Genomic DNA, 14,362 nt, shown 5'->3' on the forward strand with positions numbered 1-14,362 from the left:
CAGCTCTCTCCAGCTCCTTTCCCTCTCAGACTCAAGCCCCTCTCCCACGCCCAGGCCCCCTAATCACCATAATCAGCTCAGTTCACACATTTGGGATGGACAATTCAGGGCTAAGAGCCTGGCGCCTGCTCCTATTGAAAGCCAAGTGAAGGGGTTTGAATCAGGGCTGCCTGAAAATGCCGGCAAATGCGCTGCTCCTCCGAAACAGACCTGTACCCTCCTGGGCATGGGGCTGGGGAAGGAAAGATCTTCAGCCTGGCCTCCTGGGCTCTCACGGTGCTGCCAAGCTGAACTTTTTCTCCTGCTTCAGGCTTGTATCGGTATGAAAAAAAGCCTGCAGTGACAGAAGTTTATTGGCAGCCCTTCTCAATACCCATCAGTGCCTGACACACGGGACGTGGCACTGCTGCTCGGAGCGGCTCTCCCTGTGGTTCCTTCCTGTGGCTCACCCTGACAAAACGTGCCACCATACCAGGCATGGCCCCTGCTGGGCTCGGCGCTGCTCACGTGCATGACCTGGCCAGCTGTGGTGTGGGTTCTGGCCAGCTGAGAGCGAGGAGTGACCTTTGTGCATAGCAGAAAGGCGCAGAGCACGCGACGGGGACATCCTATGGGAAGCCTCATCTGGGTCTGGCAGTGTGCCTGAGGGTAAGCAGAGCAGCTTGGTCTCCAAAACCCAAAAGGGTCGCTGTGGTTGCAGGGAGAGCGGTGGCAGCACGGTAAGGCCTCCAAAGACCTCGCCGCGTTGGCTGGCCCCACTCCTACGGGTGATGCTGCCCTGCACCTATGGGTGATGCCACCATGGTGGTGGGACAGGGACAGGGACAGGGCAGCGGGCAGGTCAGGGAAGGAGAAGACATGCTGTCCTCTGAGCAAACACCCTCTGGTGCTTTCCCAATCACCACGCTTGCTTTGAAACGCTTTCCAGCAGCACGGCAGTGCTTGCCGACTTTCTGATTTCCCCTGCCCTAAGTTACAGAGCCCCCAAACGAAGCCCTGGCGGTGCCCCGGGGTCTGCAGCCCCCGTCCCCGGGCACGCGTCCGGCCGGGCCCTGCAGCCCGTGCCCACCGTGCCCCTTCCCCGCCGGCAGCGGGGCTCCGGGGACGGGGACGGTGAAGACGGGTCCGGGTCCGGGTCCGGGTCCGGGTGGGGGTCCCGGGGCGCCGCCAGGCACCGGCCGCACAAAGGCGCGGCGGGGGCGGGGGCCGGGCGGCTGCCCCGTGGGCCGCGGCGGTGACAGCCGGGGGCGGGCGGGCGGGCCGGGGGCGGGGGGCCCGGCCCAAGTTCCTGCCTCCTTGGGAACAAAGGGAACTCTGTCTCGGCATCTGTCACCGCCGCGGCCCGAAAACTTTTCGCCGCCGGCCCCGCCGCTGCGGGAGGGCCCCGCCGCACCCCGGCCCCGGCGCGGTGGCGGCGGCGGCGGCTGCGGCGCGACCCCCCCCCCGGTACGGCCCATGCAAGGCCCCAGGAGGCGGCGGCGGCGGCCCGGGGGTAAGAGCGGGCACACGGCACAACGGGGGAGCCCCCGCGGGCTGCCCGGGGCCGGGCCGGGCTGCGGCGGGGCGCTGCGGGGCTCGGCTTCCCCATGCGGGGCGGCCCCCGCTGTCTTTGTGCGGCCGGGGCGGCGTGAAAAGTTTTCGCGAGTGCCGTCTCGGTGCGCCCGGGGGGGGTTTTGTTGGCGCTCGGCGCCGTTCCCCTCTTTGTTGTCGCGGGGTGTTGAGTTTGGGAGAGTTGCTTCGGGGCCGGGGGAGGCTTTTTGGTGGCTTTGGGGGTTCTCTTAGCGGCCGGGGGGTGTGTGTGTGTGGGGGGTGTGTGGGGGGGCTGCGTTTGGTTTCTGGCTTTTTTTTTTTTTTTTTTTTTTTTCTTCGCTCTCGCCGCGGTTTCGGGTTTCTTTCCCGTTTCCCGAGCTCCCCGTGCGGGGCGGGCTCCCGGCTTTGTGTGGGCCGAGCGCCCCGCTACCTGTTGCGGCGGGGATGGGGGGGGGGGGGGGTGCCCGGAGCTGACAGCGGCCGCCCGGAGCCGCCCCGAGCCCCGCCGAACAATGAGCGGAGCCCCCCCGGCTCTGCCCCCTCCCGGCTCCTCTCGCTGCTTTGAGGGGGCAGCTCCTCGTGGACCCAGCCTGTGAAGTCCCTGCAGAGCTCCAGGGGCTGTGCTCGGGAAGGCTGCAGTGCTGTGGGGTGGGTGCTGGGGGGGAGCTGCCCCCCAAGCTCGGGCAGTGAGGGGGCTGCGTGCCCCCATCGGCCCCACGCCCCCAGCCAGGGCACCAGGTGATGTGCGCTGTTTGGTTTCCACCTCGCCAGGCTTTCACCAGGAGAGGTCCGCAGGCAGCTCCACCATGTCGGATAGCGACCCCGGGGAGGACGACGGCACCACATGCCTGGAACAGTCTCAGTTGAACAAGAGGAAAAGAAGGGGCAACCTGCCCAAGGAGTCTGTAAAGATCCTCCGGGACTGGCTGTATGAGCACCGCTTCAATGCCTACCCCTCCGAGCAGGAGAAGCTCAGCCTCTCAGGGCAGACCAGCCTCTCCGTGCTGCAGGTATGACCCGGTCCCCGTGCGCTGGGGCTGCTGCTGGGCCCCCCGCCACAGCGCTGGGGAAGGGACGGACTGGGGCAACCCCTCTGAAGACCCCAGAGGACTTGGCGTGCTTGAACCATGGGGCAGTAAGGAGGCAGAGAGGGAACGGCAGGGAGGCAGAAGTACTGTGTGTAGGCAGCCTCTAACTGGGAGAGGTCTGTGGCCCAGGGAGCAATGCAGCAGGCATTTTTGGCTGGCCAGAAGATGGATTCAGATTGGGAAAAAGGAAGCGATACCACTCTGTTAGTAAACGCTGCCACGAGTGGGGGTTTCCAGGGGTTCGGGCTGCATTATCTTGTTTCCCTGGGCACCCCTCAGCAAAGGGGCCAGACCACCTTCCAGGTCAGAGCTGGGCAGGGGACAAGTGTCCCAGGAGAGAGTGCGCCATGCAGGGCTGGGCTCTGGCCTTGGGTGGACCACAGGTAGCACTGGGTGCTGGCTCGCCTGCTTGCCCTGGTCACACTGGCAATGTAAAGGGGAGCCCAGCCCAGCCGAGCTCACCTCCATGGGGCTTCCTCTGCACCTCTTGTCTCCTTGCCCTGCTCTCAGCGCAGTCCTGGCCAGCTGGCCCAGACACTGGTGTGTGGGCCGTGACAGTCTGTCTGGTTTCCCTCTCCCTGACCGGCACAGCAAACTTGCTTTTTAATGTTTTACTTATCTATTGAAATGCTGGCTGAGCAACAGATTTGTGTCCAGCCAGCAGCTGGGCTGCTGCTGCAGGGCAGGCTGGTGGTGCTGGGGCACTGTCAGGCGGATTGGCTGTGAAGCGGTGACCGGCCCAGGATGGTACTGGTGCTACTGGGCCCGATGGCTGTACCCAGCCCGGGTGCTGGGACCGGCCAGCACCACGCAGTCACCCCCGGGATGGAGTGGGGCATCCTCATTCTGTGGGGGGCAGCTGTGAGAAGGTGCTGGCCCTTGGCAGGAGGTGTGAGTGAGGTTTCTCCTGCTGTGGGAGCTTCATATCCTCTCTTGCTCTGAGGTGACACACGGGGCACTGCTCGGCCATCCTCTGCCTGATGGGGTGGTGGGGTGGGACACCCCATGGCAAGGCAAGGCCGGAGAGGCCTCGGGGGCCAGCCTCGGGAGGGGTGCTTGAACCAGCAGGGCCGATCCCACTCCCCCGGGCGCCTCCTGAGTGCAGTGGCCGAGCCGGGCCCTGCGCCCTGCAGTTTGTTTATGCGTGCCCCTGCCTGGCTGCCAGTGACGAGGCGGCGGCAGCGCGGTGGCCCCAGGTCTCCAGGGCGACCGGGCAGCCTCGAGCCCCACGCAGAAAGCCGGGGTCAGGAAGCTGTGCAGGCTCCTGGGCCAGCCCCGCGGCTACCGGCCTCCCTGCCCTCATCCTCAGAGGGAGAGGGGTACGCAGCAGGGCCAGGCTTTTCTTCCCCAAGAGCGCAGAGGATGCTGCTCTCATCACAGTGGTGTTTAAAAACGTGAAACATTAAAAATAAGCCTGCTTGCTTGGAAGGGGAACTGCTGAGGCTTGTCTAGCTCCCCCCCGCAAGCGAATGCCATGCGGCAGCCTGCGTCCTGGCTGGGTGGTTGAGCGTGCCCGTCTGCCGTGCTCGCTGCGTGGAAGGAGCAGGAGCTGGGATTTCGTGGGGGCTCCTGGGCACTGCAGAGCCGGTTGGGCTTTTTGTGGGTGCCAGGGTACAGCCCTCTGCTTGGGGATTTACAGCTGCTGATGGCCGTGGGATCGCTGGAGCATGTCAAGGGCTCTTGGCAAAGGGGTTGCAAGGGAGCGTGTTCACAAGGAAAAAGGGGGTGAGTCTCACATATTTGAGAGCGTTAAATGCCAAATATTGTCTGAAAGACAAAAAAAGGACAACTGAGATCTTGCTGTGATTGAAGTTGTGGTAAGTTCTTTCTACCCAGGGGAAATATTTTACAGTGACAATGATTTAGGAAAGATTTTTTTTTGCCTGATTTATTCTCTTCTAGTTGTTTTCTAGGAAGAAGGCAGTTTTTTTAACCTAGCTTTTTGTATATGGTTGTTGCATTTCTGAGGGGCTTCCAGAGGTGTAGCTGCAGAGGTCTGCCTCTTTTGCATCCAGCTGTTTGGAAATGCCTTTAAGGCCAGCTTTGCTAGTTAGCAGGAGGCACGGAGACATGTCAGTGAATTGCTGCCATCCCTGCTGTCCTTCAGGGGATGGGGAGCTCCGTGAGCGGGCAGTTTGGTATCAGAGATGTCGAGGGAGGGTGTGGGAGCTGCGCCCTGCTCTGCCTGCCCATGGGCAACCACAGCGAAGGTGCTGGGAGGAAGGGGCTGCCCAGGCAGGCAGGAAGCAGCCGGCGCTGAGGTTTCCATGCGCAGCCCCTGCTGGGGCAGCTCTGCCTCTGTGAGCCGTGGGAGAAGGAGGTGCAAGGCGGGGGAGAGCTGTGGGGGGCTCGGGAGCTGCTTGCTGACAGTGCTGCACGCCTCTCTCCTCCCAGATCTGCAACTGGTTCATCAACGCCCGGCGGCGGCTGCTCCCCGACATGCTGCGCAAGGATGGCAAGGACCCCAACCAGTTCACCATCTCCCGCCGGGGTGGCAAGGCTGGCGACGTGGCCCTGCCCCGGGGGGCTGCTGCTGGCTCTGGGGTGCTGGTGGTTCCTCCCATGACCGCGGCGGGGGCCACCAAGGTGCTGCCCATGTCTGTGTGCCCACAGGTACTGTGCCACCCCGCCCAGGCGCTGGGCAGCAACCTGACGGTGGCGGGTGCCCACAGCCCCGAGCGGGAGAAGCAAACGGAGCCAGACCCTCACCCCAAAGCGCCGCTGGGTGCCGCCGGCAGCACCATGGCCCTGCTGGCACGGGCTGAGGCTGCCAGCCCTACCAGCGGACTGTTCAACACGCCGCCCCCCACGCCCCCGGAGCTTTTCGGCGATGACTTCAGCAGCTTCCAGCTGCTGGTGGAGGTGGCGCTGCAGAAGGCGGCCGAGCTGGAGTCGCAGCGCCAGGGCGGGCAGCTGCCCCTCTCACCCCAGCCTGAGCCCCCAGGGGCCTCCGTCACCAAATAGCCCCCGGGCCAGGTCCCACGGGGTGCCCTTCCTCGGGGGCGCCCAGCCTCCAGCCTCGTGCCACCCACAGGGTCCCTTCTCTCCGGTCCGCAGGATCCCCTGTCTGCCTGCACCCCCAAACAGCTCATCTCAGAAGCGGACTCGTGCGTCCCAAGGGGCTCCGGTACCTCCGCTGGCCGTGGGGGAGAGGAGAGGAAGGGCTGTCCTCGTCCTGTCCTGGGGAAATGCTCACCATCCTTCAGAGCCCTTGCCATCTGCACTCCTGGTAGGGACAGGACGCCGGGTAGGCAGGAGGATGTGGCTGCTGCAGCCTGGCCAGTGTGGAAAAAAACCTCTGCAGCTGAGCGACGTCTCCTTGCCACGACCGGCACTCACTGTGCGAGGCCACGGAGCTCCCTCGGAAAACCTGCTGACTGCCCTGTCCTGTAAACAAGGGTCCAGCCAACACCACTTCTTCAGGGGGAGAGAGAGTTCTTTCTCTCTTTCCATTTAAAAAAAAAAAAAAAAAAGTTTGTGTCTGTTTTAAGGACCACAGATGAAAAGCTTTTTCTCTGATTTCCTTTTTTTCTACCTTCTCCTATTTTTATGGAGGACCTTTCTGGTACCTCGTGCTGGCCAGGAGCCGTGCCTTGCCTGGGGAGGCGCAAAGGACAGATGAACTGGAAACCTGAAATCTGTGGGATTTTCTTGCACAGAAAACCTGGGAGTCTCCTCTTCTGCCTTAGGGTGTTACAGATGCTGCCAGTAGAAAACTCCATGGTGCTGTTTAGCAGTTTTTTGTTGAAACATTTTCCCTCTAATTGTGATTTATTCTATTTTTTATTTTTTTTTATTTCTTCTACAAACATTTCCGCGACTTCCCTGTATTTCTCTCACGTTCCTGCTGAAGATGTGCACGTTGTCTCCTGGAACAGAGAGCGCGTCGCAGAGCCTGAGAAACGCCGACTGCAGGCTGCTGCTGCTGGGGGCGGACGCGAAGCTGAGACTGTGAATTTTTTTTGTATCCAATGCTTTTATTTTTAAAAAATATTTGGAAAGAAGCATGTTGTGGGCATGGGCTACCTGTGTGTCCCTCTGCAGGCGCAGCCCCCGGAATGCAGTTGTCTCATCAGCCAGGCGCGATGAGCCGCATGGAAGGCCGGGGGGGTGTGGGGGTGTCGAGTCCCTTCGCTCCCTGCTCCCCTCGTGCTCGTGGGAGCGTGGTGGGGCCGGTGCTGTGGTGCTGGTGACCTCTAGTGACAGCCGGCGTCTGTGGGGAGCAGGAGCCCGGGCACTGCAGAGGTCCTGGGACTATTGTTTCACTGTAAATTTAAGTTAAATAGTGATACGTACACACATATGTAACCTATCCTGAGAAACACTAATCCTAGGTTATTAGCCTGATTGTTAAGTTGCATGAATAGAGATAATGAGGTCCACAGGATCTGGTGCTCTGCAGCAGCTGGAGCCAGCAGTGCCAGAAGAAGGCAGTGATTTGGGGGTCTGTTTTTTCCCCTTTTCTTGTTCAGAGGAAAGGAGGGGGCGTTACCAAGTGCTTCAGGGGCCGGGGAAGGTTTACCGGTGGTGCCTCACTTTACCGAGCGCTCCCATGCAGTGCAGGGATGGCTCCAACGCTGGTGGTTCCCAGCTGGGCAGGGGCACCAGCACAGTACTGCTGGGGCTGAGGCTCACCATGTGGCTACAAGCATTGCCTTCCTCAGCTCCCGCTGCTCCAATTTCTGTCCAGCCTTTGCCCTCTGCCTCCTTTCTGGAGCACATCCCTTATTTTGGGACAGCCTCCCTTATTTCTAGGTAGCCCTTCCCTACAGCGCTCTCTCCCTCCCAGGGGAGGGGGAAACTTTTCATTCGCCTCCTCTTGTTTTTGCCTCAGTCAAACCAAAGCGGGAAGGGGCAGTGCTGCTGCACTGGGGGCAGGAGCGCTGCCGCTGTCCCCGTGGGGTGGGGTTGGTGTCGCTGCCCTGAGGATGGACTGGGGGGGTGATGTTCTGAATGGAGCAAAAAACTACTGTAAATATATTTTTCTTTGTTCTTCTGTTGTCAAATAAAAGGTTTTTTTTTGGTTTTGTTCTTTTTTTTTTTTTTAAAAAAAACACGAGATCTGAGCCAGGCTGGGTTATGTCATTCTTGTGTGGCTCACATACACCTCATGTGCTGGTGCCTCCTCACGGGCACACTGCTGCCTGACCCCATGGCCTGGGCAGGGGCTGTGGAAGGATGGAGACACCTGGGGACACCTGTGGACAGCCGAGCCTCACCGCTGCAGCTCCGGGGAAGCTCCCGGGCAGCTCTGTGGAGGAGCAGGGCAGCGCAGGGCCCGGTGCCGGCCGCGGAGCGCTCCCCCCTCAGCACCGAGCCGCCGGGGGGCGGCCGCCGCTCTGCGCCTCGCCACAGCGCCAAGGGGAGGAGCCCCGCCCCCGACAAAGCCCCGCCCCCCTCAGAGCCCCGCCCGCCAATCAGAGCCCCGCCCCTGTCAGGGCCCCGCCCACCCCCTCTGGGGCTCCTCCCCCTCATCAGGGCACAGCCCGCGACCATTGGCTAGGCGGACGGGCGCGCCCCGCCCCCTGCGCTTTCCCCGGAAGCACACCGGCCCCACAAGGCCCTTCCCCGCTGCGCAGCGGGGGCGGCCATTTTGTCTCGGCCGCCATTTTATGGCGGGAGCGGCCATTTTGTTAAACGTCACGGGGCTCCTCAGGGGTCCTCCGCCCCACGCGCACACCTCGATCCCTTCCCCCCCCTCCAAATAAAATAAAAAAATAAAATACCCACACCCTGTTAGTCCACACCCCGAGCCCAACATTAAACGTGGGTCACATCACGGTCAGGGTCTGGTGGGATCCCCTTTGCTGCCAGATGGCAGCGGGAGCACCCCCAGTACCGTGCACTCACAGGACAGGACAACAGACAAGGCGCACTCTGGCATCGTTCAAGATTTCACTTTTATTTATTTTTTTTTGCCTTCTGGATCACCAACACCCTCGCTGAAACTTCTTTGGGATTCCACCCCCACCCCCGTGAACGTAGCACGCTATCTCCCAGCTCAGCCGAACAAGTGAACAACAACAACAAAAAATCCCCAGCAAGATCGCTCAGGATGGGACCAGATGCTTATTTTGAGGGGGTGGCAGAGAACTGGGTGGTGGCAGTCCTGGCTTCAAGAAGTCAGACTGAAAAGGAGGCCTACAAAGGGGAAAAATGGGCTAAAAAATATTTAGCAATCCTTCCTCTACCCAAAGAGCAGGAAGATAAGGAAAAAATAGTCATCTGATTACACACAGGGTATATATTTTTACACACACTTTTACACACATCTAGATATAGTACATGTAAAAATATATGCTATACATATGCCCATTCTCACCAAGGTGCCTTTACTACACCGTCTGCACTGTGTGTGTGGGCATGTATACGTGTGTATGAATTAAATGTACAGGTACTACTAACTGTATATGTGCATATGTACACATACGTACAGGCGGGCAGCCTACTCTCAGCTACCCCTGCCTTCCTCTTTGTACAAAACCCAGTCCTCCCACCCTGAAATACCAGCATACTCAACCCAGCCCTCCCCTGCCCCAGCCCACTTTGAAACAGGTCCCATAGTGTAGCAGCTTCTTTCTCAACAAGCAATTCAGGGAAAATAATTTTGTGAAGGGCAGGGAAGAGGAAAAAAAAAAAATCAAAGTGAAGCATGTGGGGATCATGTCCATAGTTGCTCTGTGGTCCTTCTGTTCCCCTCCTGTGCCTGGGGTAGGGTACTGCTCTCGGGATCAGCCAGCCAACCACCATCCCTGCCCCTCTTTGCCAGCTTATTGCACATTTGCTTCTGTACTGCATTTCAGCAACTCTGCATTACATTCCACAGGTCCTGTCATCCTCTCACTTCATTAACACAGGAATACAAACCCATGGCCCTGTCCCTTCCCACCCCTTCTCCCCCCACCCCAATATCCCCATCAAAAGGAAAACAAAACCCAAGAAAGGCTGCTTGCTAGCAGAGTGCAACAGTAGTACACACTGAATAGGTGTTCTCTTCAGGAGCTCTGTGGAAGAGAGGTTATTTCTAACACAGTAAACAAAGCCATGCAGAGGGTAGGAGAAAAGGAGCAGAAGGGGGGAAAATAAAGGATGAAAGAACAGAACTAAGGAGGAGGAAGAACATAGGATGGCAAGTGCTCAAGGCTTCATGTTTTTTGTTGTCCTCTTCTTGTAAACAAGCTAATAATTCTCATTAGATAGAACAAGTAAAAATATTGAAGTTCCAAGTTGAGGGGCTGGAATTTCCAGGAGTATGTTCAATCCATTCAGCAACACCACAGCCAGTGAGAAAACGAGGGGTATGTTTTTCTTTTTTTTTTTTTCCTTTTTTTTTTTTTTTTCTTTTTTTAAAATCTTCATTACTTAAAGCTGAGAGAAAAAAAAGCCAACTCAGGAGCCCTTTTCAAGGATGGCTCATTGTCTCTAGACTGAATAAATCACACTAGTTTAGAGAGAACCTTTTTTTTTCCTTTTTAATGACTTATAAAAACCACGCGGTTCCTTCCTCTGCCCCTTTGCTCAAAGGCGGGTCTGTGCCTCAGGGACGTAGATCTCGATGCTGTCTGCGCTCTCCGTGGCCGAGTTCTGCCGGACAGAAGCAGCCCGCTTGGCTGCCATGAGACGCTTGCGAGCTTCCTGGCGCTGCTTGTCTGAATCAGAGGCTCTGTCCCGGTTCAGTTGGGATTTGGACTTGGCTGGCTTCTTTGGCACTGGAGGGGGTGGTTTCTTCTCTTCCTTTAGGGAGACAGTAAGGAAAAACCCAAACATAAAATAAAAATGCACATACAGAAGCTTGCTCTCTGCTATGGTGGGGACTCACGTCCTGAGGGACTAAGTAATGAGATTATGGAGTGTCAGGAGAAAGAAGCAGGAGCGCTTCCCAAGTGAGACACTCATCATAAATTCAGCTTTCCCAACTTCTAGAAATGGAACATTTTGTACTTCAAATTTGTACAGAGAGGTGTTCTGTGGCCCAGACTGGAGCTTTCTGGCTATGTCTGTAGCCCAGCTGTGGGTCAGGGTACAGCAGACAGCATCTGGAACTGCAAAATTTTAATACGCTGTCCTGCTTGCAGCCATAGAATCTTTCCTCCCCTCATATCTGGTAAAGCAGCCTGGCCCTGGTACACAGCCCACCCTGAATTTTGAAAAGGCTCCAGCAGATGCTTTTTATACCACCCAGATACCAGGAATAGTTGCAACCTACTTATGCAGTGCTTTTAACACTAGAGGCCTCCTCTGCATCACCGCTTTAAAAGCACCACTCCTCTCTCCCCATCTTAATATTCTTCCTCTTGTACAAAATTGTTTCCACTGTTACTCAAGAGGAATGTTCTCAATGCATTGCAAGGCTGTGACTGCATGCTCGGGGAAGATGGCTGACAGACAATGCAATCTTATAGTACAAGTGCTAAAAGCATTATCAGAGGCAGCTGTAGTATATGGAGAGATTACACTGCGTAACTAGAAGGTGGTAAAGGTCCTACAGACCTTCTGATTACAGGAGGAGTTGATGCAAGGTGCTCTGGCCACTCCAAACTGCCCCACACTCACCTTTCTCTCTGGTGTCTCTGCCAATTGCCAGCTATTAGCTTTCAGGTGGTACAGCTCATCAAATTTCATGCTGATGTCTTCAATGGACAACTGCAGGAGATCCCAAAACCCAGCTAGGTCCTGGGCTGTGGGTCTGGGATTGGCGTTAGGATTCTAACGGGGAAAGCATAAAAGCATGTTAGAATACACCTTCCTGACAAGTAGAGCAGTCTGCACAGGGTACGTATACACCCCTTTTAAACCTTACAGCTGCCCAATGACTGAAACTTCAAGAACACATAAGAGACACCAGCCCGAAGAGGACAGAGGCACATGACCATCATTTACAGTCAAAAATATTTTTGTAGCAAACAGGAGGCAGAAATCCTGATGACATTTCTCCTTTAGGAGCCTGAAATGTAATCCTGAAAAGGCACCGTAGTAAAAAGCAATAGGACTCTTCTCCCCAAAGCACCCGCAGTGAGTCCAGCCCCACAGCAGTAACACCCAGCTGAAGCTCCCCAGCATGTGATTAAGCTAGAACACAGTTTTGTACTCAGATCATAACTTTGAAGTGCGTAACAATGGAAATTGATACAGCACAATGCAAAACACAGCTCTGACACCTGGAGAAATTGCATGCTGGCCTTCTCACAAGCAAAATTCAAAATTGTCTCACTCAGATCACTTTGCTACATGCCCCTGAGAGAGTATCAGTATTTCTCAGGCTAGGTTGAAAAACTAAGTAGCTAAAGTAAGTCTTTCCCCATTATAAACAGAATTTCCCCAATTTTCAGGTATATGAACTGCCATCATAAGCCTGCATTTTCTTAGGGAAGCACGGGATCAAATCTGAGCAGCACAGCACAAAGCGTTAAAGGAAAGCTTCAGCACAGAACCCTGCTGAAAGCCTGGCTGCTGGTGGTGTTGCTGCTAATCTCTCAGCCATGTTCAGCCAGAGATTAGCATGGAGATGCCCAGCGCTTCAACCCCTTCCTTCTCAAGTTTCTTGCAAATAAAGGAGAATGTACCTCAAGAATTCTGCAAAATCCATGCCATGATAAAGCTTGAGGGGTTAAAAAAAAAAAAAAAAAAAAAAAAGAAAAACAAAAACCCCAAACCCAGATTCTCACTCATCCCTAAGTTATCTCCATTTAGATCTCAGCAAGGGCAAGCCTTTGTATTACATTCAGAGAGATCCAATTCAAACAGTGCTTTGTGACCAACCAGGGACAGTCATACTGGGACAGTAACCATCCACGTAAACTACATGCAAAGCAAGCATATTTGGAGAGGAACAGTAGCCTTTTCAAACACTGCCCCCATTTGGCAAAATCTGTGGTTCACCTCAAAAAGTCCTTTGGAAGTAACAAAGGAGAGTTGGTTTCCAGGACACGCAGCAGAATGGCTAGCTGACATACGAGAGCTACAGAGAGCATCAATGTATTTGGTGTACCCTGATTAGCAGTTCAAGAAAATTCCTGCGATAGCATGAGCACCAAAAGGAACTGCAAACACTCATCCCTGAACAGAGCACAGCCTAAGAACTGCCCAAACAGCCTCCTACTGCTCACCTGCTATTTAAAAACAGCATTCATCCATTGTGGCATGGTGTACAGCTGCTTTGGCTTTGCCCTGCAACCCTGTTCCACTGACAGCAGCCTGTTAGTAAATACCTGATAGCTTTCCTGTTTTGCTGTTGAAACAGATGCATTACCCTCCCCAAAACAAACAAACAAACAGGAAAAAGAGCCAGACTCACCAAGTTTTGTTCACAGAGGCCGTGGAATTGCTGGAACTTCTGTGACATTAGTAGCTGCGCACTGCCCACTGCACTCAGGACTTTTCCTAAGACTGCAGTAGTGGGGGAGAAAAAAGGACCTCAGTTGAACAGACCATCAAATAGAGCCACAAATTCAAGTGTTTGGAGCAAGGAACACTCTTGAGTCATTAGGAGTTCCAGAGATTCCCCAAGGAACTACCTGTTCTCTGATAAAGAAGCTGCACTGAAACTGCAGTCTGTGATTGGCTTTGCAATCTGTTATTGCTCCTTCTAGAGCAGGCCAAAAGCAGGCCAACAGACCGAGATCGTGATATCAGAGCTCGCAGGAAGTTCCTTAAGCAGGCTTCAGCCCACCAAACAAGCCACAAGCACCACCTCAGTGAGTAGATCTGTTGGCACCTGCTCACAGACCATAACCTGCTCTTCTGGTCACAAACAAGGCAAAGATGGCAAGGGGCAGGAAAACTGCCTCTGATCTCCATTTACCAGAAGGAATTCAAATACTGACTGGCAAGGGATTTTAATCAGGATGTTTTTAAAATCCAGGACTTTATGCTGCTCTTAGTGAATCTCCAAGAAACCTTTGAGTATAGCAACATTCTTCTGCTCAGTAATGGAAGAACACTGAATACGGGCTTTTCCATTCCAAAGGCAGGGTTGAGAGGCCCACAGTGTATGCAAATACATCGTGAAAAGGGTTGAAACGTGTTTTCTCCTCCCTGGCCTGCTGCAGCATCTACTGAATTGGTTCTGAACGTTTATAGATCAGTGCTTGGCCAGACAGCCATAAGCTGGGCTTTCTTTAAACGCACTATGTTCTCTCAGAATCTGCTAGGAGATTACTCTTAAGGTCAGTCTCCCTGTCTTTTCTTGGCAGGGAGACCTGATACACCCCACACCCTGGAGGCCACCAGAACCCTGGCTCTGCCTGCCCAGCTTGGCAGCCAGCACAGCATCGCCATGCAACAGGATTAGATTAGTTGCCCCCACCCCCAGCAGTGACAGTGAGCTATACCCAAGTCTCATCATCGTTTCAACTTTCTCAGATACTTACAGGCCCCAAAGATCGTGCCCCCTGCAGCCTAGGTAGCCGCTTTTGTCACTCTGTACGCATCTAGGCATGATTTTAATTGTAAACAATACAATTTTTGCTATCTCATTTTAAAATAATGAAACAAGCCCAACTGGGCTGAACCCAATAAAGTCAAGTGGCCTTATGTTTCCTGTATACATACTTTTGGTGTATTTAGTGTGAATTCATTGAAGTGTTCCTGTATGAAGAAACCTCCTCTTGGCTGTTAAGACGAGCCCAGTTAGGCAGGCTCAGCAGTCACAGTTCCTTCTGCCCCACCACCAAGTAAACTTTCACCTGTCCACTCAGCTACAATGGGTTAGGCAGGGACAAAGACCTCACAGCCTCCCTAAAAGC

General features: G+C 55.2%; 2 protein-coding genes across 6 annotated transcripts in view; one reads left to right on the forward strand and one right to left on the reverse strand.

Moving 5' to 3' along the window:
* Nucleotides 1–1,322: 1,322 nt before the first annotated feature.
* Nucleotides 1,323–7,641, forward strand: TGIF2 (TGFB induced factor homeobox 2). The gene is made up of 3 exons (XM_084296578.1): nucleotides 1,323–1,492; nucleotides 2,302–2,540; nucleotides 5,013–7,641. The coding sequence occupies exons 1-3, from the start codon at nucleotides 1,456–1,458 to the stop codon at nucleotides 5,580–5,582; spliced, it is 846 nt and encodes a 281-aa protein (XP_084152704.1). The 5' UTR covers nucleotides 1,323–1,455; the 3' UTR covers nucleotides 5,583–7,641.
* A 1,901-nt stretch (nucleotides 7,642–9,542) lies between these two features.
* The window catches only part of DLGAP4 (DLG associated protein 4), a gene marked incomplete at its 5' end in the record, with an annotated part of 62,356 nt that continues 57,536 nt past the window's right edge, over nucleotides 9,543–14,362 (reverse strand). For all 5 annotated transcript variants that reach the window (XM_084296475.1, XM_084296472.1, XM_084296474.1 and 2 more), the window contains 3 exons: nucleotides 9,543–10,352; nucleotides 11,172–11,324; nucleotides 12,913–13,004. In XM_084296475.1, coding sequence (XP_084152601.1) covers nucleotides 10,137–10,352; nucleotides 11,172–11,324; nucleotides 12,913–13,004 — 461 coding nt within the window. In that variant the 3' untranslated portion in view covers nucleotides 9,543–10,136. The remainder of the gene's footprint in view (nucleotides 10,353–11,171; nucleotides 11,325–12,912; nucleotides 13,005–14,362) is intronic.

The sequence above is a fragment of the Netta rufina genome, assembly GCF_964035555.1.
Source record: "Netta rufina genome assembly, chromosome: 16".
In the NCBI taxonomy this organism is placed as follows: Eukaryota; Metazoa; Chordata; class Aves; order Anseriformes; family Anatidae; genus Netta; species Netta rufina.